Raw genomic sequence first — 24,924 nt, 5'->3', positions numbered from 1 at the left:
ACTATATATATTGTTGTCAACGTCAAAATTTTTGTTTAATAGGTAGCAACAGATTCAATAAAATAACTCTATTCAAGACATTTTGATTCTTTTGAAAAGCTATATATATATAACAATCTTCCTGCTTTTGGATTTGCAGAGATATTTGTATCACTTGGAATAGAATTTTGTGAAACACATAAATGGTTTTGATTATAGATAAAGCCACCACATAAAGGTCCTCTATTTTATACTCTTTTACATTGGCTATAGCTTATTCACTATTTAGATGTGTCTCTGTATTTAATTGATATTATACTCTCTCATCCTTTTTTTATTACTCCCATGTTAACTATTATTTTTCAATGTCCTTCCTCCTTTTTTATAAGTTGTTGTTTTTAACTATAATCATAAATATTTCTTATAGTGATTGTTACAGTTTCTCTAATGATTTCTCAGATTTGTTATGCTTGTCAACCTAATCCACATTAATAAAACTTTCCAATATTTAAGAAAACACATTTCAAAATCAGTGAAGCTTTTTAATAATTTTATTTTTTTACTTATTTGAGAGAGTTTGAATGACAGGGCTGCCATTTGCTGGTTCACGTCCCCAATGCCCATAATGACTTTAAGCTTCACTGGACATGAAGCTGGGAGCTAGAAACCTAGTTATTTGAGCCATCATTTCTGCCTCCCAGTGTCTGCATCATCAAGAAGCTTGAGTTGGGAGTTAGACTTGGGTATCAAACCCAATTACTCTAATGGGAGACACTGGTGTCTTAACTGCTAGGCTAAATACTCAGTCCCTAAATACACACTTTTTATATAAAACACATAAGTGCATAAAATATAATCAATTCCTACAAATACATCCTCAAGTTCAAATCAGATGATATGGCCTAATTCCCATGTCTCTAATTTTATTTTCACAATGCTTAATGACAACAAATTGCAGGATGTACTGAATTCTCATGAAACTCACTCTACATGTCAGCATTAATATAAAAGCAAGACAAATTATAGTGATTACTTTTTTGTGCTTATTTATGAAACACATGGAAGATGGGCAAATTATACTTGACCTAAAACTTGAGAAACTATAAGAAAATGCAATTAGCACTTTTGCAGAGAATAAAAATAGATGTAATTCACTTTCTCTTTTCTAGCTCTAGGAAAAGATAAGGATTACTTGGATGAATCAGAGCATGCTAATTATGATCGATCTCGTCTCATTAATGACTTTCCTACCAAAGATAAACCTGAATCCAAGACAAAATTATCTAAGGTAATGCAAATTAAACTATCAACACATTATTTTTAGACCGTACCTTTAAAAAGTTTTCAATATAAGCCTACATAGTTGGTTTGGAGATGGAGAATATAAAAGAATCCAAAAATTACAATGTATCTTTAAGGACTCAAATACTAATTGCTATGTGTAGATACCTTATTAATTTATAGTATCAAACGCTTTTTATTTTATTTTGTTAACAGTCAAAGTTTGTCCCTATTTATTTTTTGATTGACATATGTATACATTTTTATGGGATACAACATGATGTTTCAATTCTCCTATAATTGAATCAAGATGTTTAACATATCTATCACCATAAACATTTGCCGTCTCACAGTGAGAATATTTAAAATACTCTCTTCTAGTTATTTTGAAATGTATGGTTCTTTATTGTTAGTCACTGAAGAACACCAGAACTTATTCCTTCTAACTATAACACTGTAGCTATCAAAGAGAATTTTTAAAATATTTAATCTGACGTAAAATTGCTCACTAATATTTTTCTTGATTGTTCATTTATTTTTCATGTGTTTTGAAAGTCAGCATGGTTTAATGAGAATACATATTTTAGTATCTAATCAACTGTTATTTGAATTCCAGTTGCACAATTTACTATTGTAATAATATGACAAGATTAACCTTACTTACTGAACTTTGATTTCTTCATCAGTAAAGTATGCATCATGTGATCTGCTTTACAAAGTTTTTCAAAGACAAAGTAAGATACCCATATGAAAGTATCTGGTGTATGGCAAATACACCAGAAAATAGGGCAGTTTTATATAGCAACTTGGAGATTGAGAATATCTCATGAAAATTAATCAAGTGAAAAATTAAATTCACCAAGAAATGAAAAACTGTACCAGACTCAGTTTTTAAAACTCTTGGCTACAACAATCTTGCTAGACCTCGAAAAATGATTTTGTGTATTCTCCAAAATCATCTGAGTGGATCAGCCAACTACAGATACCAGTTGATGCCATTTCTTTTCATCATAACAGATAAATACATGATCTCCTTTGATGATTTCTATGATACTCTTGGCTCAAGTAAAGTTCATTTTTAAATTTTTTTGCCTATGGATTAATGTAGGGATGCCTATGCAAAAAGAAATTTGCATAATGATAGTAAATGCAGTTTATTGCCAAAAATGATAGAGTTCAATGATCATTATACAATAAACACATCCTTGAATATAAGAATTTGTTGTTTCTCTGTGCTGTTTCATTTCATTTGTCTTGGATTAATTTTGTGAATCTCTTTATTACTCACCATTAATACATTAAGAAATATGACAGTTTATTACTACAATATCATAAATAAAATGAAGCTTTAATAAAGAAAGGAAAAATAAATTTATGCTAAATTTCTTTATTGCTATTTGTTTTGATTTTATTAAGCAAGGTCACTATACTGTGCCAGCAATTCTTAGGTTATCTTTCCAAATGAGAGTTTTTATCTGCACTTGTTTACTTAATCTGCGTTCCTGTGTCTGTGTGCTCATAATGCAGTAACTACTCACAGAGTTTACTATGTGTAAAATATTGATCCAAGTGAATTGCAAGACTGAGGAGCTGAATGAGAAATTGAGGTTTCTATGGCACCAAGTGGAAGACAAACACAATGTGCTTCAAATAATTAGAAAATTACCTAAGATTAAATTACCTAGAAATTACCACATTGTCACCAAAGAAAGCCACCATGTAACTTCTGCTCCACAACAGCCATTTCTAAGATCACTCTAACTAGACTTGAACTTTATCATATTGAAGTTAAAAATAGTTGAACTTCGATGCATAGTGTCACTCTGATATTAAAATAAGAAAATGATGTGTGATTATGGTAACAGACCATAATAGTTCAATCAAAGAAACCTTACCCTAATGTCCTACTGAATCTGCCTAATCATGTCCCCTTCTATTATTATACTTCTACTCAAACTGTTGAATGCCATGCCCAAGTGACTCACCCTTCAAGTCTGCTTTTATCTATATCATAGATTAATTGTAGTACAAAATCCATTTGAACAGTTTCTATTGCAAAAATCCAAAAACGTGTAAAATCTCAAGCCTTTCAGCTAGATTTTTTGAAAAGCTTAACTATAAGTGAACTGCAAAATAATCTGCTTAGAAAATGTTCTCTGTGTAAATTTGTCACAGAAAATCACAAAAGAGCAATGACCTTTTATTTTTTTCAGACTCATATCTTGACAACCTGTACTTTATAAATTTGTTGGCTTTCTTCTTTTATTACATCCTGTCATTAAATGATACATATATGTGTGTGTATATGTACTAGGTAACATGTATTCTAAGTTATAACTTATGAAATTGATAATCTTCATTCATTTCTATTTTACAAAATAACTATCATAAAACTGTGTGGCTTTGCAATGTCATTCATTTGTAGTAAATGTACTAATTGCAACCTGTCCTTCACAAATTATGCAGTGAAACTGAGGTTTTATTTCCTCATAAAAATTAATAACAAAGGGACCATTTTAGAGGTGACAAAGTTAGTTTGTAAAGAATCAACAGGAAGGGAGCACAAGTCTGAAGGGGAAATAACTCCTAAAGTAAACTACATGGTGAGCAATGACAAGTATTGTATTATAGAAAACAGTTTTCTTGCAGAGTTTGCCATCAGATATACACGGAAATCATAGAAACCAATTATAAATCATTGGAGATAGTGTCTCATACTGAATTTATGAAGAAGCTGTGTTGAGCTTGTCAAATATAAAACAAAAAAGGAAATCCAGAAATATCCAGTTTTCTAGGCATTGTATAGATGGGCTTTGCATCTCTTTGAAAATTTGGTTTATCAATTCTTGTGCAAATATTTCCTGAGTGGTCTCAAGTCAGGGCGGTATTTTGATTCTGATAATGTACCCACTGCTTATGATAATTTAGAAAGCTAAGTATTTTTGTAGGGAAGAGTACCATATATATGAATTAATCTCCATTATAATAATCGGCTGCAACCGATTATTGTTATCATAACGCAAATTCTTCCTCAACCAGTTTTTGGGAAGATTTTCAAAATTGTCTCTGAGTTTGCCACCATATTCTCTTACCATTAATTTAGCTGCTTCTCTTTTTAAAATTATATTTACACTAGTGATTTCTTCGGTAAAACATACATCGGGGTAGAATTCCAAGACTCTTTTAAAAATTGAAATATAGCTTTGTATCACAAACACTAGTCAAAATTGATGAACAACTTTTAGGGCAATTCATTTTCTTTATTACATTTAAAAAAGTCTCTGTCACATCTAACATGCCAAGAAATTTCAGACTCAATTTTGTTATATAAGAAAAGAAATATTCATATAAATTCATAGAAATATTCAAAGACATATTCATATGAATTCATAGTTGTAGAGCAGATGAGGATTGTTTCTGAAATAGTTTGGATAAACTTGCCTTTTATATTATAAGTATAGAGAATGCTGTGAATAACATTTAAAGATACTATCCAGCCCTCAACTATATGATCCTCAGAATAAGAACCCATCTCTCCTTCAAGGACACATGTTCTCTGTCACCACTGAGGCTTCTGGATATGGAGAAGTACAGGGAGCAAATAGAGTTAATCTAGATTGGAAAGGACAAGTCTATCATGCAGAATCCACTGCTTCTGTTAATGGACATTAATGTACCATTTGTTCCTGCCCGATCATTGGCATGACAAAATCAACTACGGATGTTGACCATAATGAGTTTGAGCTTATGTATCTGCTTGACAAATTAGTGACTTCTTTTTTGAAAAGAGATTCAGTAACAACTCAAACAGGAAAGATGTTATGGAATAGAAAAATCTTGACATGAATATTTCAGCACTTCATTAAAATTAGATCAGAAGGCCATTCAGTTTGGCTGTGTCAACTGGCATTGGCAGATGGTGTTAATCTTCAACAGGTAATAGGGATAATTTCCTCTAAGACTGAAGATTCTGGTCCTATGATGGAAGAGGTGAGAAAGAGATGGCCCCTGTCGTCTTTCAATGTACCTTTATTGTGGACATTGATAACTATTTCATTTACCTGCATGGCTGTTGGCCTATAAATAAAATATAGGACTTAGTATTCTGCACTTGCCACTACATTTATTTCCAGAAATAATGAGGTAGTTATGACTTAAACTACAAGGTAAATGACTAAACTTGGTCCTATGTGATGACTTTAACTGAAAGGATGATACATGAAATGCATTACAGGTAGTCCCCTGTGTCTGTGGGTTCCACATGCATGTATTCAACCAATCGTGGTTCAAAAATATTTTAAAATATTTTAAATTGGATATATTTATACACACACTCACATATATATACAAATTTAGACTTCTTATTGTCATTTCTATTTCATTAAATATTTTAAGTAATTTAGAGATGGTTATGTGGTAGGATTGCACTAAGTTGTATGGCAATAGTATACTATTTATTATAAGGAATTTGAGCACTTGTGGATTTTGGTTTTGTGGGTGGCCCTTGGAACCAATCTCTCGAATAACAAGGTATGACTATACTAACAGGATAAATTCTTTGTGCATTCATTGACGTAGTCGATCTGTAAAAAAATAAATACTTCCCTAACTTCAGAATATGAATTAAACTTTTTTATATTTAATAATACAAGTGTGGAAAATTATATTCTAAATATTTACTTTTCATATAAAATTTGGAACAAACAAAAATCATCTATATTTATTAATCTTTTTGGCTAGTATTTTACATTTATTTTCTTGCACAATTAAGAAGATTTCTTTTCCAGCAGCTCAAAGGATGCCTGGTCCTATCTTCAGAGTGTTTGAGGAAGGCAAAACCTTTCCTGTAACCAGGCACTGCATTTCCCTTCCTAGGCCAGTGGAACATCCACGTTGACCCCCAGAACCTTTTCTAGTAAATGATGGGGACTTGTCCCACACCAACTGACCTCTAGTGTAGATTTTCCAAAAATCAGCACCAGATTTTTCTGGACTTCCTCCACTTGTTTTGTGGAGTACTTAAGCCCTAGGTGTGTGCATGTGTATGTAAATTTAATCAAAGTAACATTTTTCAAAAAGGAAGAAAATACAGATCTTTCAAAAAAGGTACTTAAACAACTGATCAATTATTTCAAAGAGGTTAACATGATTTTAGATACCTACCTCATATCTTTCACCAAAATGAATTAATGAAGAACTGAATAGTTAATAAATTCAAATGAATATATTAAAAACAAAATGGAAATTAAAAATAAGCATTTTCTTTATTTTTTTTAACAGGCAAAGTGGACAGTGAGAGAGAGAGAGACAGAGAGAAAGGTCTTCATTTTTCTGTTGGTTCACCCCTCCAATGGCCGCTGAGGCCAGCACGCACCACGCTGATCTGAAGCCAGGAGCCAGGTGCTTCTCCTGGTCTCCCATGCAGGTGCAGGGCCCAAGCACTTGGGCCATCCTCCACTTCACTCCCGGGCCACAGCAGAGAGCTGGCCTGGAAGAGGAGCAACTGGGACAGAATCCCAGAATCCGGCGCCCCGACTGGGACTAGAAAGCGGGGTGCCGGCACCGCAGGCGGAGGATTAGCCTAGTGAGCCACGGTGCTGGCCAGCATTTTATTTATTTCTTTTTTTTTAACTTTTATTTAATGAATATAAATTTCCAAAGTACAGAATATGGATTAAAATGGCTCCCCCCCCATAACGTCCCTCCAACCCGCACCCCTCTCCTTATCCACTCCCTCTCCCCTTCCATTCACATCAAGATTCATTTTCGATTCTCTTTATATACAGAAGAGCAGTTTAGCATACATTAAGTAAAGATTTCAACAGTTTGCCGCCACACAGAAACATAAAGTGAAAAATACTGTTTGAGTACTAGTTATAGCATTAAATCTCAATAAGTAATGACCTACATTTAAACATCATAGAAAAATTTTGAAAGGATGAATTTCTACATAATATTTATACATATAATTGCTTAAAGTTTCTAGAGTAATTATGATTTTGTACATTACTTATATAAAAAGTTAAAAATAAGCAGTTTCTAATTGCAGAATAGCAAAAAATTGCTTTTATATTGGCCTTTCTAAACCAATGATAAAATTCATTATGAAAACTTTGATAGACTTGACTGTTTAGCTATTATCTGTATCAATATCAAGATTATGATAAAAAAGTAGCAGAAAACTTGAAATATGGTGATGAACTGATACTCTGGAACATACATATTCAAAATGTTCATGGAAAATGGATTAAAATATGAGACTATTTTGGTGTAAAACATTTTGAAATCCATGCATTTTTTCATAGTATGCATTTTCCATGAAACTTTAGAAAATCACTCATTTGCATATATTTTAAAATATTTTGTACAAAAATCAACTTATTACTTAATTCCATATTCCATGGGATTTATGAGAGCCCTTTTATATCTTGGAGGATACAAAGATACCGTAACAATATAGTTTATAAGTACAAGATTGAAAACCTTAAAATCAACTTAATTTTAACAAATAAAATAATTGTCAATAATCGTAATTACATACTCCTGTTAAATTGATCCCTTAATCAGTACATAATGCCCTTTGTCTATTAATGATACTGTAATCATTACATAATGCCCTTTCAAAAGTCTTTGCCATAAAGTCTATTTTTTCTGATACTGGGATGGCTTCTTTTCTCACTTTTTATTTCTGTTATCATGGAATATCTGTTTCCATTTTTAACTTTTATTCTGTGTGTATCCTTGTTGGTAAGGTGTGTTTCTTGTAGGAAGAAAAGAGATGGTTCTTGTTTTTTAATCTATTCAATCATTTACAAATGTGATTGACCTATTTGAAACAAATTAGAAAGTATTTTAAAATATACTTAGAATAAAGCACTGTAGTCTAAATTACAATACAAGATACAATTATAAAACATATTTTACAATACTAACACCTTTCTGGTGGAAGTGCATACTGAGAAATGTTTCTGGAAAACAACTTGAGAATAAGGATTAAGTATATGAAGCAATAATGTTCCTTGACCCAATTATAGAGATTTAGCCAGAGAATATAATTAGATGTTAGCTCAAATAATTATGTTTAAGGATGTTTCTCATACTGTAATTTGGGAGAGAAGGTTATTTAAATGTTAAAAATAAAAAAAGAAGATGCCTTTAAAATAGTTATGTGCTCAAACAAATCAATAAGTAAATATAAATAAATAAATAAATATATACCCAAACTAAAGATAATAGGAAATGATCACAGTGTATCATTATATAATAAATTAGCTATAAAAGCAGTATGCACAGTATGGCATCACTTCTGTAGAAATAGTCATCTCTTTTTCATAGAGAAAAATATTCACAGTTTCATACAAGAGGTGTTTATAGAGTTTGTTACTGGATGGTAAAATTTATATTACATAAATCTTCCTGCATAAATCCTTAGATTTAAGCTTTATGTCTTATCATATTATCATAGCCTCACATAGCTAATAAAGGACTAATCCAACATTTGAAATAAAATAGTTCTATAACTGCTTTTCCACTTTGCTACACTGGGGAAAAAAAAGAGCAATTTGGGACTTCAGCTTTTTAGTCTGGTAACCATCACAGGTATCATTTCAGTTTCTTCCCTCTAATATTCATATGCCATTTATGAACCAGGAGGTGTGCTAAGCACTTTATATGCATTTTCTATTTTAATTCTCATAGTAATTTAACAACAGAAATAATATTTTCATATAACCATGTTATATGTACATATATTCATGTACATTAGAGACCACCATGTAGTAGCATGTCTCTTTGTCTCCATACCCTAGACTTGCCTGCCACCAGTGCAATAGAAATTGTGTCAGAAATGAACTCACTGATGTTACCCATCCCTTTCTAAAACCCTAAACCACTGCTTGAAGTAAGCAGCTCTACAACCACTCAGTATGCTAGCACACAATGTCCTGGGTGTAGATAGATCTGTTCGCCATTTGATCTGGTAGCAACAAACAACTAAGTAAAAACAGAAAAAGTATTTGTTTGAAATATAATGTTATTAATCCACAGCAAAGATAGTCAAAAGGGAGAAGGTGCCTATTATTTGAGATGGCATAATAATTGGTAGTCTCAATATTTTTAAATATGAGTAGTACAGTATGAAAACTCTTCAATCAGGAAGGAAGAAAGGAAAGAGGGAGGGAGAGAAGGAAGGAAGGAAGGAAGGAAGGAAGGAAGGAAGGAAGGAAGGAAGGAAGGAAAGAAATAAGGAGGGAGGGAAGATGGGAGGGGGAGGGAGGAAGGAAGGAATACAAAAAAGAAACAATGAGAAAGAAGGAGAGAAGAAGAAAGAGAAAGAGAGGAAGAGAGAAAGAGAGAGAGAGAGAGAGAAAGAAAGAAAGAAAGAAAGAAAGAAAGAAAGAAAGAAAGAAAGAAAGAAAGAAAGAAAGAGAGAGAAAGAAAGAAAGAAAGAAAGAAAGAAAGAAAGAAAGAAAGAAAGAAAGAAAGAAAGAAAGAAAGAAAGAGGAAGAGGAAGAGGAAGGAAGAAAGCGGAAGGAAGGAAGGAAGGAAGGAAGGAAGGAAGGAAGGAAGGAAAGAAGGAAGGAAGGAAGGAGGAAAGGAAGGAAACCCCCACACCCCCAGGTAAGCTCCTACAGCTGTTAGGATCTCTGTGAAGAACTAACATATATCTCCAACAGAAAGCTGTGGAATCCTGACATGGAGATGTTTCGATTGTGACAGGACAATTAAATAAAGGATAATTTTTTTTGCAGGACATATCTTTAGTTCCCTTAAGACTACGTAGGGGAAAAATGAGCCTGTCTTTTTAGGAAGCCTTATTTCATAAGCAATACAAGGAAGCAAAACAAGATGCCAAGGATGTCTTCTCATGCCTGACATTAATGCCTTGATAATTAGACACACAGGAAATTTCTCAAATTATAAATTTATTGGTTTTGCCTGAGTGCTAAAGAATTCTTCCTGAAAGATGTATTTTCTAAGCCTCCCTGGAGGATTTTAGCTCTAAAATGAGAGCTGCAATAACCTGTCTCTGGGAATTTTACATACATATATGAGACGTGAAGTAAATTCAATGAATTAATGTGTGGGCATACTGGTTAAACGGTGCAGATAATTATTCTACTTGACATTTATACATTCAATCAATTATAGGCTCACATCAAACCAGTTCTCAACTTGCTTAGACATGAAGGCAGCCAAAGAAGTCAGATCAGAAACTATGTTATTTGAGCATATTAAAAGTCAAATCTACCTCATTAAGGAGATCTTCCAAATACAAGCCCTTCAGGTTGTGGGTGTAGCAGAAGGAACATTGGATTGGGAATTTCCCCACAGTAATGGTAATGAATACTAAATAATTATAACAGCTAACATTCGTTAAGGACCTTTAGGGGTTCTCTTGATGACTTGCATTCTTTTTTTCTGACAGCTATAAAAAAGAGGGTCTATTTTTACCCTCCTTTCAAAAGTGAAGAATGAGAGGCTCCTATGGTTAGAGACTTGCCTGTTATCATATAGCTTGTCAGTATAAGGTGGGAGTTATACACAGACCTCCACCTTGTCAGGCAGTGTGCTACATTGCACACAATGGAGCTCTGCACAAGGGACAACAGGAGCCGGGAAATTAGTGCATTGTGTAGTTAGGGAGCATATTAACATTACTGGGGAATACTCATGTACGTTAGAGACCACCAGTAATATGCTTTCCGTAGTCTTTCATGTTTAAGAAACATGATAAAATCAAGTGTGCTTATCCATGATCGATTGGAAAAAACCTGTCCCTTCCATCTTATAACCATTAATCCTCTCATGTTCTCTCCCTCCATTCTCCTTGGCGTGTTGATGTTTCAATCTTACCAAGTAAGTCAATCAAGATATGAATATTTGGAGCTGTCATCATTGTTATTAATGGGGATGAAAATGTCAATAAAGCATTGTTGTGTTTATTAAATAACGTATGATGATTATAGAATGTAAAATTATTAATTTTTAGTTGTAGCAGTTGACTTCTTCTGAGATGCAAACCAGGATTTCAGATGAGAGTTTCAATCACAAAAACTTATTTTATTCATCCTTCAGACTGTAGGTGATTTAAACAGGGATTACAATAATCTACCATTTGGTGCTTAATGGTCTCAAACCATTTGTACAAAGTTAAATTTCCCATTCATAAGCTTTGTGGAAAATTAATTTTTAAGCATGCTGTTAATTCAAAATCATACCCTTTAAAATTGGTTGTTTCTTAGGTTAGTTGGTTGAGTCCCAATTATATACTGCCCTGTGGAAACTTTCTTTGCAGAAATGAGCATAATTCTATGGTATATTTCAGTATGTGAAGGTTAACCACAGGGGGGCAAACGTGTTCAATTTTATTTGTTTATGTATTTTTAGGTAACAGTTAATTCTATTGCTCTCAGATTACAATCACCTCATTGTACACTGCCCAGTGCTAGTATAATGCAATGTCAAGTTGACAGAGGCAGAACTCTTCAAAAGCCTTTAAAACTTAAAAGAAAGAGAAAATCTTATTGAACCTTACTTAGCTATCAAAAAAAGCATGACTTGGTTCACCCATAAAAAATTTGTGTTTGTCAGGCCACTGTTACCCAAACTGAACCATACCTCCAACCTTTTGTGCAGATCATCCCAGTTCATTGAAATAATACATGCAATAGAATATTAAAAATTGACAGTAAAATCATCAGAATGTCACTGACATTACATGACTAAATGTCACATTGGTGAATCACACATAGACACTATTAATCAATGACACATGAAGGCAGCTCCCTAATCCATCTATAACCACCCCCTAAAATAAATTAATAAAAAGCAACACAGAAGTTCTTATAAAGTGATGAATTGTCTTTTTTTTTTTTCTAACCATTATTCAAAGTCAAGCATTTAAAGAATTGTCTAAAAACCCTCCAGTCAAATGCTTTGTGCAGCATTCAATATGTAACACGGGAGCTAATGGAAAAAGCAGGCGGTGGAAGGGAGAACTTTCAGTTGTCATGCTGAAAATTGCTTTAAAGAAGATTGTCGTTTGAGACTCTACTGTCAGCAATGAAGGACTCCGAAAGCAGCTGAACCCAGAATTCTGACTGTGGTATGTTTAAAGTACATCAGTCTAGGAATTCTATAACAGTTTTCTCTTTTATTAACTAAATATAAATTATAAACTAAATATAAATCAGTTAAAAAAATTAACAACTGAAAATATTGATTTCACAGTTGGGAATGAAGGTTATCTGTTGTTTTAAAATACTAGAAATATGCTTTTTAAAAAAAGAGGAATAATATAATCTGAATGTGCTATTTGTTAAGTATCATTGTTTATCTTGTGTGCAAAACTAATGTTTGCTTCTGAACTTCTGACCGTTTCTAAACTTATTTGTTTATTGATCTTATTGAAATAGTGATTTCACAAATTCTACTATAAAATAGTTACTGATTCAAAAACATCAAATATAATTGCTTGTAAAAATAATTATTTTAAGTGTTCTTAAGAAATTAGTTCATATAAGATTTTTATTAAATAATTTTTGTCAAAGTAGAAAGTCTGAGAAAGAATCTGAATTTGAAGTAGCAAATGCCATAGGATTAAATGTTAAAATAAATAAGTGAGACAGGTATGAAACTCACTAACAAGTAAGCTGGGAACAAAATATTTCTATCTGCTATTTTTATTTTCTCTTGGTTTTAAAAGTGATAGGATGCTTAATTTTGCCTTGGTTTTAATTTATTTTTTCTTCAAAAATAAACATTGTTTATATAACTGTCTAAAAATCTCAACTGCTTCTATATGAAGATCAGGGTTTCTATTTCTTTATCTATTTTCAAGCTTAGAACACTTAAACTGCACAATTGTTGACACTAAAACAAGTCTAAGAAAAATAAGTACTTAATAGATCTCCTACAATATTTAAATTGTTTTTAAAAATCAATCATCTGTAAAGGCATAGCAAAATGTATTCCCTGTAAGTTACTTCCAGATGATATTTAAAGTATTTAAAATTCATAGAAAACCACCAATTTTTGCCTCACCATACATCATCTACTGATAAATTTAGCTTTGAAGTTTTACTAGATAAACCAGAGAATTTATGATTTTGATGAAATAAAAATGAATGAAAAAATACCGTAAGATAGACTAAGAAACAGCACTTAGTACAATGCTTGTTTTAGTATGGAATATCAGTCAGTATTCAGTTTCTTTTAGTTCCTTTTTTACTTTTTTATAGAGTATTTACAATTTTATCCTTTCCATGGACACATGTTGTATTTTGTGGTATTTGGAGTCACATTCTATCCAATTTTGCAAGTCAGGTAATTCATGTGTTTTGTATTCAGTTTGTATTCTCATCATTGGTGATTAACTTTCTGTCTTCTTTGTAGCCCTATGATACTGTGGTGCTCAGTAAACCTATTTCATAGGCCACTCGAAATGTGAAAAAACTGTTGCTTATCCATTAATTAAATGAACTAAAATTGATATAGGGAAAATTTGCCTCAACAGCAAAGTGTCTGAAAATTTTCAGAGAGTTTTCTTGAGAGAAGTAAGAAATTATCTTACTTGTTTGAATTATCTTGATAAAAGTACCAAATGCAATTATTTTCATACTTATGCTTGATTTTAACTAAATTTATTGTTAGTTATCAGTATAAAATATTTGCATATTGGGGACTCTTTAGAAAGGAAAAAATATGTGCTGTGAAATCATACTTGATATCTGAAAAAAAATAAGGCCGGCGCCGCGGCTCACTAGGCTAATCCTCCGCCTAGCGGCGCCGGCACACCGGGTTCTAGTCCCGGTCGGGGCGCCGGATTCTGTCCCGGTTGCCCCTCTTCCAGGCCAGCCCTCTGCTGTGGCCAGGGAGTGCAGTGGAGGATGGCCCGGGTGCTTGGGCCCTGCACCCCATGGGAGACCAGGAAAAGCACCTGGCTCCTGGCTCCTGCCATCGGATCAGCGCGGTGCGCCGGCCGCAGCGCGCCGGCCGCGGCGGCCATTGGAGGGTGAACCAACGGCAAAGGAAGACCTTTCTCTCTGTCTCTCTCTCTCACTGTCCACTCTGCCTGTCAAAAAAAAAAAAAAATATATATATATATATATATATATTTCACTAACCTAAAAGTAAGTTCGTAAGTAGAACTATCATTAAAATGGAATAGAAAATGTTCTTTGCGTATGTCTTCCTAATACAATAAGAGATTGTATTCAGTGATATTTTAATATTAAAATATCACATTCTAGGAAATTTTTATTGCACCAACTTTTAAACAAAATATGTATGTTTCCTTTTTCTAAACCAAAAGCTTGTAATAATGATTGTCAATATAGTGAATACCAAAATTATCTCCAGGGCTTGTTAAAAACTGTATGGCTGAACTCGCGCCTGCCTCAAGAGATTCTGATTGCAATAGTTCTCATTCAGACATAAAAATTTTTCATTTTTATGTTTCCAGGTGATATTGATGCTTTTGGTGCAGTTGGAACATGTAAGAACCACTGTCTTAACTATATTGTTAATATCTCAGTGTACCTAGTATTTTGAGAATCTACCATGTGCCATAAGTCTGAGAATGCACTGATGAATAAAAGGCAAAATCCCTATGCTTGCAAAGCTTATAGAGGAGAAGTCAGACAATAAATAAGTCAACAGCTAAATACCTGTTTACAAGTTCTTTGTAAACGGATACAGGGTAGTGGCAGAGGTACTGGTGCTTGTCTGATCGGGGAAGCAGCCCCTCAGAAGGTACTGAGAGATGAGAGGTCAACTGAGAGAAGAAGGAGAGGATACATTCAAGGCAGACTAGTGACTTCATGAGGATCTTGGGTGGCAAAGAGCTTCGTGTGTTTGAAAAACTGAAAGGTGGCCTGTATGGCAGGAACACAGAGACTGAGAAAAAGACTGCCCGAGAGGAGAGAGAGGTAAGCTGGCACAGTGTGGCAGGGACCTACAATGGGGAGATGGGGAGATGGGGTTTTATCTTAAATTGAATTTCAAATAGATTTCTGTTATAAGACCAGTTTGCCCTGAGGCAGGGAGCAATGGTGGAGGTGGGAATGACATTATAGAACTCCAGCTGAAAGTGAGAGTGGTTTTGGACAAGAGTGATTGGAGTTGGGATGAATACATCAGAAAGTTCCCCACATTAGAATGTGGAAAACACTAAAATATCTAAGCACAGAGGTGGCAGTGACTCAGAATCCCTAGTAATATGGAATACAGGTCAAGAAAGTAAAGTGGTTATAAAGCAAAGTTATATTAGTGTGTGTGTGTATGTGTGTGCAGTGTGTGTAACACCAGTAACAGAAGTGGGGATGAGCATGATTTTTTTAATTCTCTTTATTGTGCAAGAAAGCAATGCATGTTACTACAAACATTTCTAAATTAACATATGTCATTGAAAAATCTGATTTTGGGTAGACAGTCATATGTTGAATTAATGATTCAGTTGTGTTAGTGTGTATGCATGCGCATACCCATGAGTGAACACAAGGTATAGTGGGTACAAAATGAGAAAAATGTTTCATATTGGGAATGAGTCTTAAATGCTAAAGTGCATAAGAATTATTCTATCATTTCACAGTCCTTTCAGATACCAATAGCACAGACATGACACTTGTAGATCTTGAAGACAATCAGCCTTTTCCATGCACAGCTGCCTTTGTGCTGTTTTTTCTTCCTAGGTCTCCCCACACTCAATTCTACCTCTATTCATAGGGCTCATGTAACATCACTTCTGAATAAGTGTATTTAAGATAGTTACTGCAGCATTGATCTCATAGAACTCACCCCCAAAATAACACACATCACACGAAAGTGTAATCTCTATGTCCTCCTATATGTCTGTGATTCAATTACTCTCTTAAAGCAGGAGCACCATGAATTTCTTTTTTCATAATTACCTTAGTGCCTTACTTAAAGGATGATTCATAGAAAGAACTCAAGATAAACTTGTTAAATGCGCGTGGGTTGAGCATTGTGGTGTAGTGGGTAAAGACGTCTCCTGTGAGGCCGACCTTCCATATGGGTGCCAGATAATGTCCTGGTTGCTCCACTTCCAATTCAGATCCATGTTTATTGTCTGGAAACAGCAGTGGAGGATGTGCCTGGGTCCCTGCACCCACACAGGAGACCTGGATGAAGCTCCTGGCTCCTGGCTTCAGCCTGGCCCAGTGCTGGCTGTTGAGGCTATCTGGTGAGTGAACCGGTATATAGAAATCCTTTCTGTGTTTCTCCCTCTCTTTCTGTAACCCTTATTTTCAAAAAAATTAATAGATCTTTGTAAAAACTTGTTAAATGAATGAACTACTGAAAGAGAACATCATGAAAAAATTTCAACTTCAAATGGAGTAGAGTTATTAATGTGGTGTGCAAGGGTAAAGCTATACTTTGTGAGAAGGTGATCAAGCTTGTCTCAAAATATGGGTCAAAAATTTTGTGTAATTTTACTTCTAGGAGTTTGTGTTAATAAAATAGAGAGTTTAGGCTGGCGCTGCGGCTCAATAGGCTAATCTTCCGCCTGTGGCACCGGCACACCAGGTTCTAGTCCCGGTTCTAGTCCCGGTCGGGGCGCCAGAATCTGTCCTGGTCGCTCCTCTTCCTGTCCAGCTCTCTGCTGTGGCCTGGGAGTGCAGTGGAGGATGGCCCAAGTTCTTGGGCCCAGCAACCCATGGGAGACCAGGAGGAAGCACCTGGTCCTGGCTTCGGATCAGCGCTGTGTGCCAGCCACAGCGCGCCGGCCACAGGGGCCAATGAGGGGTGAACCAACGGAAAAAAGGAAGACCTTTCTCTCTGTCTATCTCTCTCACTGTCCACTCTGCCTGTCAAAAAAATAAAATAGAGTTTAACTGAGATACATGAACAAGAATATCAGCTTAATAATTATATATGTTGATAAATAATAATTTTATAAAATAATCCTAAATATCCTTCAGTTTGGATTAATAATGATATAACCATAAACTAAATAGTGTTAGGTATTTAAAAGTATAATGGGGCATGACTAACCTGCACCACTATTCCTCAATGGTACAACAATAAACAAAATGTGGCTATATAAAATTGTTGAATTCCCCTCACTGGAAGCCTTTGTGGGATACCTTGGCCCATCAGATTATTCCACACAAGCTACTGAGGTCATCAAACCCCAGAAACTTGTTCTGAAGTGAAATCTGGGGAGCTGTAGTGTTGTGTTTCTTGTTCTGAAGTGTATTCTATGAAAATACGCTGAAAGTAGCCCATCCCTGGAACCTAGAATAGCTTTTCTTTCCTAGCTGATATGACATTAGATGAAACTCTATGTGCTGATGTACAGATGCATGGTGGACTTTTCCCTTTGCTTCACCCAAGCACCATTTCCTCACTGCCCTTCTTTCTCTACACTAAGTCAGGCAGACAGAATTCTCTATTCTGTTGGCTATCGTGTTAGCAACTGTGATGGACAAAGTTCCAAACCTGAATTTGACTGTGGGACATTTTCCCAGAACTTATGTAAGGAAAGATGTTCTCTACTCTACTACGGGAGGAAAGTTATTTTCAGCAGTGTTAAGTCATTGGCCTGGGATTGTTTCTGTACCTGAAACTCTTATGCAAACCGAATGAAACAATGTGAAGGTATTCCTTACAATAAACTAAAAACAAAACACCCTGGCCTCAATCACAAAATTGGTTATGTAATTACAGATTTTTGCATCACATCGTGTAGAAATAGTGCAAATGTCTATCTGTAGACAATCAGGCAATTTGTTTACTTTGCTCCCATGTTCAGGCTATAAAACCCGGCTAGTCATTGCTATAGGAGTACAGCTCTCTGAAGTGTTCTGCTTTTGAGTGTTGCTCAATCCATGAGTTATTCTTTCATCAAATAAACTCTGCTGCATTGGTTTTACCAAAATTTTTTTCAACAGTAGGAAGAAAATTAGGCAAACATTAAAAAGAAGAAAAAATAGAATGGAACAAAAAATAGAATTGAGGCCGGCGCCGCGGCTCACTAGGCTAATCCTCCGCCTAGCGGCGCCGGCACACCGGGTTCTAGTCCCTGTTGGGGCGCCGGATTCTGTCCCGGTTGCCCCTCTTCCAGGCCAGCTCTCTGCTGTGGCCAGGGAGTGCAGTGGAGGATGGCCCAGGTGCTTGGGCCCTGCACCCCATGGGAGACCTGGAAAAGCACCTGGCTCCTGGCTCCTGCCATCGGATCAGCGCGGTGCGCCGGCCGCAGCGCGCCGGCCGCGGCGGCCGTTGGAGGGTGAACCAATGTCAAAGGAAGACCTTTCTCTTTGTCTCTCTCTCTCACTGTCCACTCTGCCTATCAAAAAAAAAAAAAAAATAGAATTGAGAGATGGAAATAGAGATCTAATAGTAGTAGTAGTATGACTACTAGTCGTAATAGTATTTTGTCTCCCAAACTAACAGTTTTAAAAGCTTATTCATTCTACACATTTAAAGGTTGAGAGCTAAATAATGTTTACTTTATGACCATAAACATCCTTTTGTTTTTACGGATAAGCTATAATTATCTAGTTTGAATTGGAGTTCTGTCATTTGGAACAGAAAGTGCCCTGTTTAATATAGATATTTTTGGTATGTAGTAGAATAAGAACAGTATATTAAATTCTGTGAGTGTAGGTGTTTGAAATATTACATGTCAAGTGTATAATATTTATTCATACACACATACAGTTAAATTTGAATTTGGGGGAGGGTGAGGAATGGGAGGAGAACTCTAAACTTATGTAATAGCAACTCTCTACCTGTTAGCTCTTAACAGTACTTTCTCTTTATTTTGTATCACTCATGGTTTATTGGAAAACCAAAAACAGAGCTGAGAAAAATAAAAAGGGAACTGAAAAATATCATTGCTCAGAGGAGAGGAAACTGTTTGTATAATTTTAAAAAGAGTCTGAGTAAGGATACAGTTTGGACTGGGTCAGGTAAATGTCGGGGCTGCAATGGGAGACACACAATGTGGGGAGAAAGACGACACAGAGCACAGATATGAGGGCTGTGGGAATTTTTGTAATACATCTTAGCAGCCTCTATTTCTTCAGATTCATAAATACAACATTTTTAAATTTTTTAAACTCAGCAAACACTTTTAACACTGATGTAGATTAAAGAATTAGCTGAGGAGGTGTTGGAGAACTAAAATGTCTTTAAAACAAATGAAACTCTGCTGCCAGTTAAATCAGCTTCCATATATAATTCCTCACAGAAATGAAAAAATGGACCTTTCAGTTCTCATATCCAATACTTCAGTTTGAATTGTAAGGGCAAATATGACAGTGGAAGACCATTAATGAAGCATGAAGTGCCAAAATGTGGTCTTTTATATATTTGATAGCAATACTCACACAAAATAAAAATTAAAAAAAAGAAATTAATTCTAAAACTAATTGAGCAAATACTACTGCCAAAGAGGTCATAGTATTTTACCAAATATACATGTGAAATAGATACTATTCTTATCATTCTTCTATGAATAGGACTCTTTCCTTGTAGTTTGGTATCTTTAAGAACTTGATCCCTGGAATTATGGCACATGGATTGAATCCTGACACTGACACTTATTCTCCATGTCGTGGCACTGGAAAGTTACTTAAGTCCTTGCTACCTCAGATTCACTGTCCATAAAATGTGGCATGGGGTTGGGGGTGGCAAGTAATGATATTTACCTCACTGAGTATTTGTGAGGAAACAATGAATGTGTCTACTTTAAAAAACTTAAAACAGTGAATGCATATAGTATTTGCTCCATTAAAAAAGTATGTCCATACTTTTACAGATGAAAAAAAAATCAAGGATTTTAGAGATTGGCTAGTCCAAGAACACACAGTCAAGGTGCGTAGTAAGCTGCCCTTGCTCACAGGTTGTCTGGTTCTGTGTGAAATAAGGAGTGACATTATGGCAAGGGGGAGGAGAGAGAGAGAGAGAGAGAGAGAGAGAGAGAGAGAGAGAGAGAGAGAGAAAAGGAGAGGAGAGCAGAAGAGGGGAGAGGAGGGGAGAGGGGAGGCGGAGAGGAGGAGAGAGGGGAGGAGGGGAGAAAAGAGGAGGGGAGAGAAGAGGAGGGGAGGAGAGGAGAGGAGGGGAGAGGAGAGGAGGGGAGGAGGGGAGAGAGGAGGAGGGGAGAGAGGAGGAGGGGAGAGGAGAGGAGGGGAGGGGGAGGAGGGGAGGAGAGGAGAGGTGGTGGAGAAAGAGAAGCAGAGAATAAGAGTCTGGATGATGACAATTGGCCATTGCAGTGTACCATGTACAACCTCCTTCCATTTCCCTCTGTGATACAGATGATACAGATGATAAATTCCACTTTGTCCACTAATCTTTAAAGGTGGAATTTTGGGAAGGGAAATAAGGATGATAAGGAAACTTCATAAATGCTGTATATGTTTATAACCAAAAATGAAAATATTTACAATGTGGAATACTAGAAATTTAGTTTCTTTTTGTAAGACCAAATCATTGGTTAAGTGGTAAGTGTGTGTAAAGGAGCCGATAGTGGCTAGGATGGATCCTGCTGATAAATGTATCCTGAACTATTAGAGATGAAGCTGAAGAATGAAATCTGGTACCTGATGAAAGTAAGAGTGTATGAAACTGGGAAAGAGGAGGAACAATGTTTATAAAAAAATTAGGATCCATGGTTGCTCTGATAAACTCCTAAAAAGGCAAAGAAGCCTAAACAACATATATAACATATCCATATTCCCCATGATATATATGCTCAATTCCCTCTGCTAATTTTGTTTCTTGAGCTGTGTATAATGACAGATTGCACTTAAAATGATTTGGCATTGGTTTTATGGAATACTGACAAATCGCACTTAGAAGTTGGATACAGGTATTTTCTGAAAAATATATCAAAGAAAATGCCCTGCTTATAAATTATGTAATTTCAAATATTTTATACCTGTATATAAAATATATGTTCATAAAGTGAAATTCCATTTGTATTTAGCTATTATGTTGTCTTAAGATATATTTAATATTGTCTTTTAAAAAGAAACATGTAGTTGTGAGGCTTTGTCTTAACTAGAAGTTGTTGGTTAGTTGTTGGCTCCATACCCTGCCTATGCTCCTGATTCCAGCTTCCAGCTCATGCAGATTCCAGGAGGTAGAAGGTGTTGTCTCAAGCAGTTGGATCCTTGCCACACATGTGGGAGACCTTGACTGAATTCCAGCTCCTGGCCTTCTCAATCCCTTATTAAGGGCATTTAGAGAGTGAACCAACAGATGGGAACACTCAGTCCATCTGAATTTATTTTTTCTCTCAAATAAGTAAATAAAAATTTAAAATAGAAAAATATGTATATGAATAAGTAAAATCTTCTTTAGGATATTTTCTTTTAAAAACTCACAAAGGACATTAAATAGCTAGAAGAGTACATCTTTAGGATTCTTTTACAGAGGCCTCTCTTTGTGGATATTATCTAAAGCTGTGTTTGTTTTTCTTTGTGATGTCACTGCACTGGAAAACATTATGATGAAATATTGTAATTGCTTACTGGAATGTTCAAAAACTTGAGTGTTTGTGATGTAAACTTTCATCTTAGTCATTCTTAGATAGGCAATTCTCCTTATGGCATGAAGGACAGTTATTTCAAGGAATTTCTCATCTTGACATGAGATCTTCAAGTTTGGCAGAAAAGACTTACATTTTTGACACCTAAGTACAGCATTGTCATAAATAAATGGAAACAGCCATTTGTAAAAAGATAGAGACCCTGGGGCAGAGGCAACGGTTAGAGAACCTACCACTCAGGTGGAGCCTGGATATTTGAATCCATCATCTTTGTTTAATAAGGCCTTAAAGTGGTACCAGGTTAAAGCAGGGTGGCAGGAGGGGAACTTTTAGTGGAAAAACAGCAGAAACAAACTATTTATTGAATACTGTTTTTAAGTAACATCTCTGGTGTTGTGTGCTCCATTCATCATTACCTAATATGGTTGCCACTGACAGGAAGAATTTGCAAGGACTCTTTGGTGACTTAAAATTGCTTGGATTCTAAAGTCTCCAAGAACCATGCTCTTTTTAATGCAAATACCATTACATTCTTTATTTCTACACCATGATGTCTTTTTTAAAAAAAATAAAGATTAATTATTGTATTTATTTGAAAGACATAGTTAGGGAATGTGACGAGGGAGAGAAAGAGAATCTTCCATCCACTGGAAGATGCACTTCCATACAAAATAGCCCGACTGAGTCTGGGCCAGGCAGAAGCTAGGAGCCTGGAATGCCATCTGAGTCTTGCATGTGGGTGAGAGTTCTGTACCTTCCTAGACACATTAGCAGGGAACTGAATTGAAAGTGATTAGCTGAGACTGCAACTGGAGCTCATATGGGCTGTTGACAAACTGTTGCACCACATCATGGCCCCAGCTGTGAAAGTTCTTAAAAGCATCAACCTCAAAATCATGTTCCCCCAAAGTGTCCAGAAAGCAGATTACTGTATTTAATCCTAACTGGGAGTATGGACTAAGTGCCAAAAACCTACATGAAGTTCATCTTTTATTGCTGCTTTATTCCATATGTATAATATTTTCCTGTGTTCTTTTTTTTTTACTTTTTTAATATTTTTTATTTTAATTTTAACTAGTCTTTAATATTTTCCTGTGTTCTATCAGAGGATAATGGGAAAGGTGCAGCCATGAAACTTTACCCAATTAGACCCGTTTGTGAAGCTGTGAAATTATGTTTTTAGAGATCACATACAGATATTGAATGGATTACTGAATTTATTTACTAACTACAGTACTCATTTGGCTAGTGATTAAGATATCAATGAAGATGCCATGTCAGAACACTTGGATTCAATACCGAGTTCTCTGCTAATGCACACCCTGGGAGGCAATGGTAACAGTAATGACTCAGTTGATTGGATTTTTGCCAACCACATGTGCAACCTCGATGTAATGTGAGGATCCTGGCTTGGCTCCCTCTAGAGTGCATTGCAGGTTTTTGGAAAATGAACCAGTGGATGGGAGCTCCCTGTTTCTCTATCTACATCTTTCCGTCTGTCCCTCTGCCTCTCAAATAAATGGATTTTTTTTTTCAATCAGCTCTTGGGAGTGAGTTGATATAAGCTACCTCTGAAGCAAAGGAAGACCTGTGTAAATAAAGGTATCCCAAGGGTTGAAGCAAGGTATCCATTACCACAAAGTCCACAAGAGATCTAGGAATAGGAAATAATCATCTTTTTCTCTTTTGCCATCTTACTATTTCCTTCGGTTACAGAAAGTTAGTCACAAGAATTTCTGCTTTTTTATGTATTTTTTTCATATCCTTCCAACACCAAGACAAGAAATAATTTAATTTTATCCTACTCTTTCCACATTGTCTCCACCTCAATTCCCACTTCCACCATCTACAAAGGAGCACAGGATTTGGCGCAGTCCTATAATTTATAATTTTCTAAAGTTTCTTTAAAATAAGCAAAAATACTAAAACTTATAAACATACATATAATTATATATCTTCATTAGGTTGTTTCTTACACTATGTATACTTAATCTATTCATAAGTACAGTTTAATACCTGAATACTGAAAACTATAAAGATTATTTTTAAATCAATCAAAATAAGGACAAGGGCTTGTCTGTTTTCTAGAGTTTCTCATTCCAAGGTGGATGAGCAAAAGCGTATTGCTTATAGGTCATTGACCATGGAGTAAGAATAGTTTCTAGAATTAAAATGGTGTTTGATAAAATTGGGTTCTCCTTGAGGCATTAGGATAAATAGGACTAAGCATTAAGAACTCATTAGAGAGGACGGCGGTAAGGTTAGTTTCTGCTGTAACTCAACTCTTTTGTTCACTTCTGGAGGGATTGTTCATAGATGCTCTTGTTTAAATAGCTAGGAATCATCTGATCCAGTTTTTAATCACAGTTTTTAAAAATGCACCTGACCTCATGGGTCATTCTGCTTGGACTTGTCTGATTGGTTAGTAGAAACTATTTTGTTCAGTTAAGCTGTCTTTGCTCAGCCCCCAACTACCATGATAGTTCCCTATATTTCAGTTTGGGTCATTAGTTGTTTCTTTAAACACGTAGTTTAAAATGCACATAAAGACCTAAAATAACCAAAGTAATATTAAGCAAAAAGAATAAACCATGCTATGTGACTTCAAATTTATCTATAAAGTGATAATAACCAAGTAGCATGACATTGGCATAAAAACAGATACATAGCAAAATAAAGTAGGAAATAGAGCCTAGAAATAAATCCTTACATTTGCAGCAAACTGATGTTTTACAAAGTTGCTAAGAATGTACATGGAGAAAAGATTAGTCTTTTCAGTGTTGAGAAAACTGGATATACACATATGAAAGAATGAAATTAAGACCTTATTATTGTATATAAGAATTAATTTGAAACAGATTAAAGACTGATATATAGGACCTGGAAGTTTGAAACTGCCAGAAGAAAACACAGGGGAAATACTTCATGACATTGATCTGGGCAATGTTTTTTTAGATATTTTTTAGATACAACCTCAAAAACAAAGGCTACCAAAACAAAAATAAGTAAGTTTGTATCAAACTGCAAAGCTCTGTACAGTAAAGGAAACAATCAATAGATTAAAAGGACAAACCTACAGAATGGGAGAAAATATTTTCAAGCTATACATCTGATAAAAATTAATATCAAAAATATATAAAACT

General features: G+C 35.2%; 1 protein-coding gene across 4 annotated transcripts in view; it reads left to right on the top strand.

Annotated features, from left to right (window-relative positions):
- Positions 1-24,924, top strand: part of ANO3 (anoctamin 3) — a 419,821-nt gene that overhangs the window by 228,173 nt on the left and 166,724 nt on the right. For 3 of the 4 annotated variants that reach the window (XM_051825159.3, XM_070072327.2, XM_089310426.1), the window contains exon 4: positions 1,149-1,267. In XM_051825159.3, coding sequence (XP_051681119.3) covers positions 1,149-1,267 — 119 coding nt within the window. Of the gene's footprint in view, positions 1-1,148; positions 1,268-12,232; positions 12,368-24,924 lie in introns of those variants that run through there. The other variant, XM_089310432.1, reaches the window with a different exon arrangement.

This window comes from Oryctolagus cuniculus, chromosome 1, assembly GCF_051225735.1.
Source record: "Oryctolagus cuniculus isolate XC-2025 breed Fujian yellow rabbit chromosome 1, ASM5122573v1, whole genome shotgun sequence".
Lineage (NCBI taxonomy): Eukaryota > Metazoa > Chordata > Mammalia > Lagomorpha > Leporidae > Oryctolagus > Oryctolagus cuniculus.
Note: the sequence above shows the minus strand (reverse complement) of the source record. Positions and strands in the feature narration are given on the sequence as shown.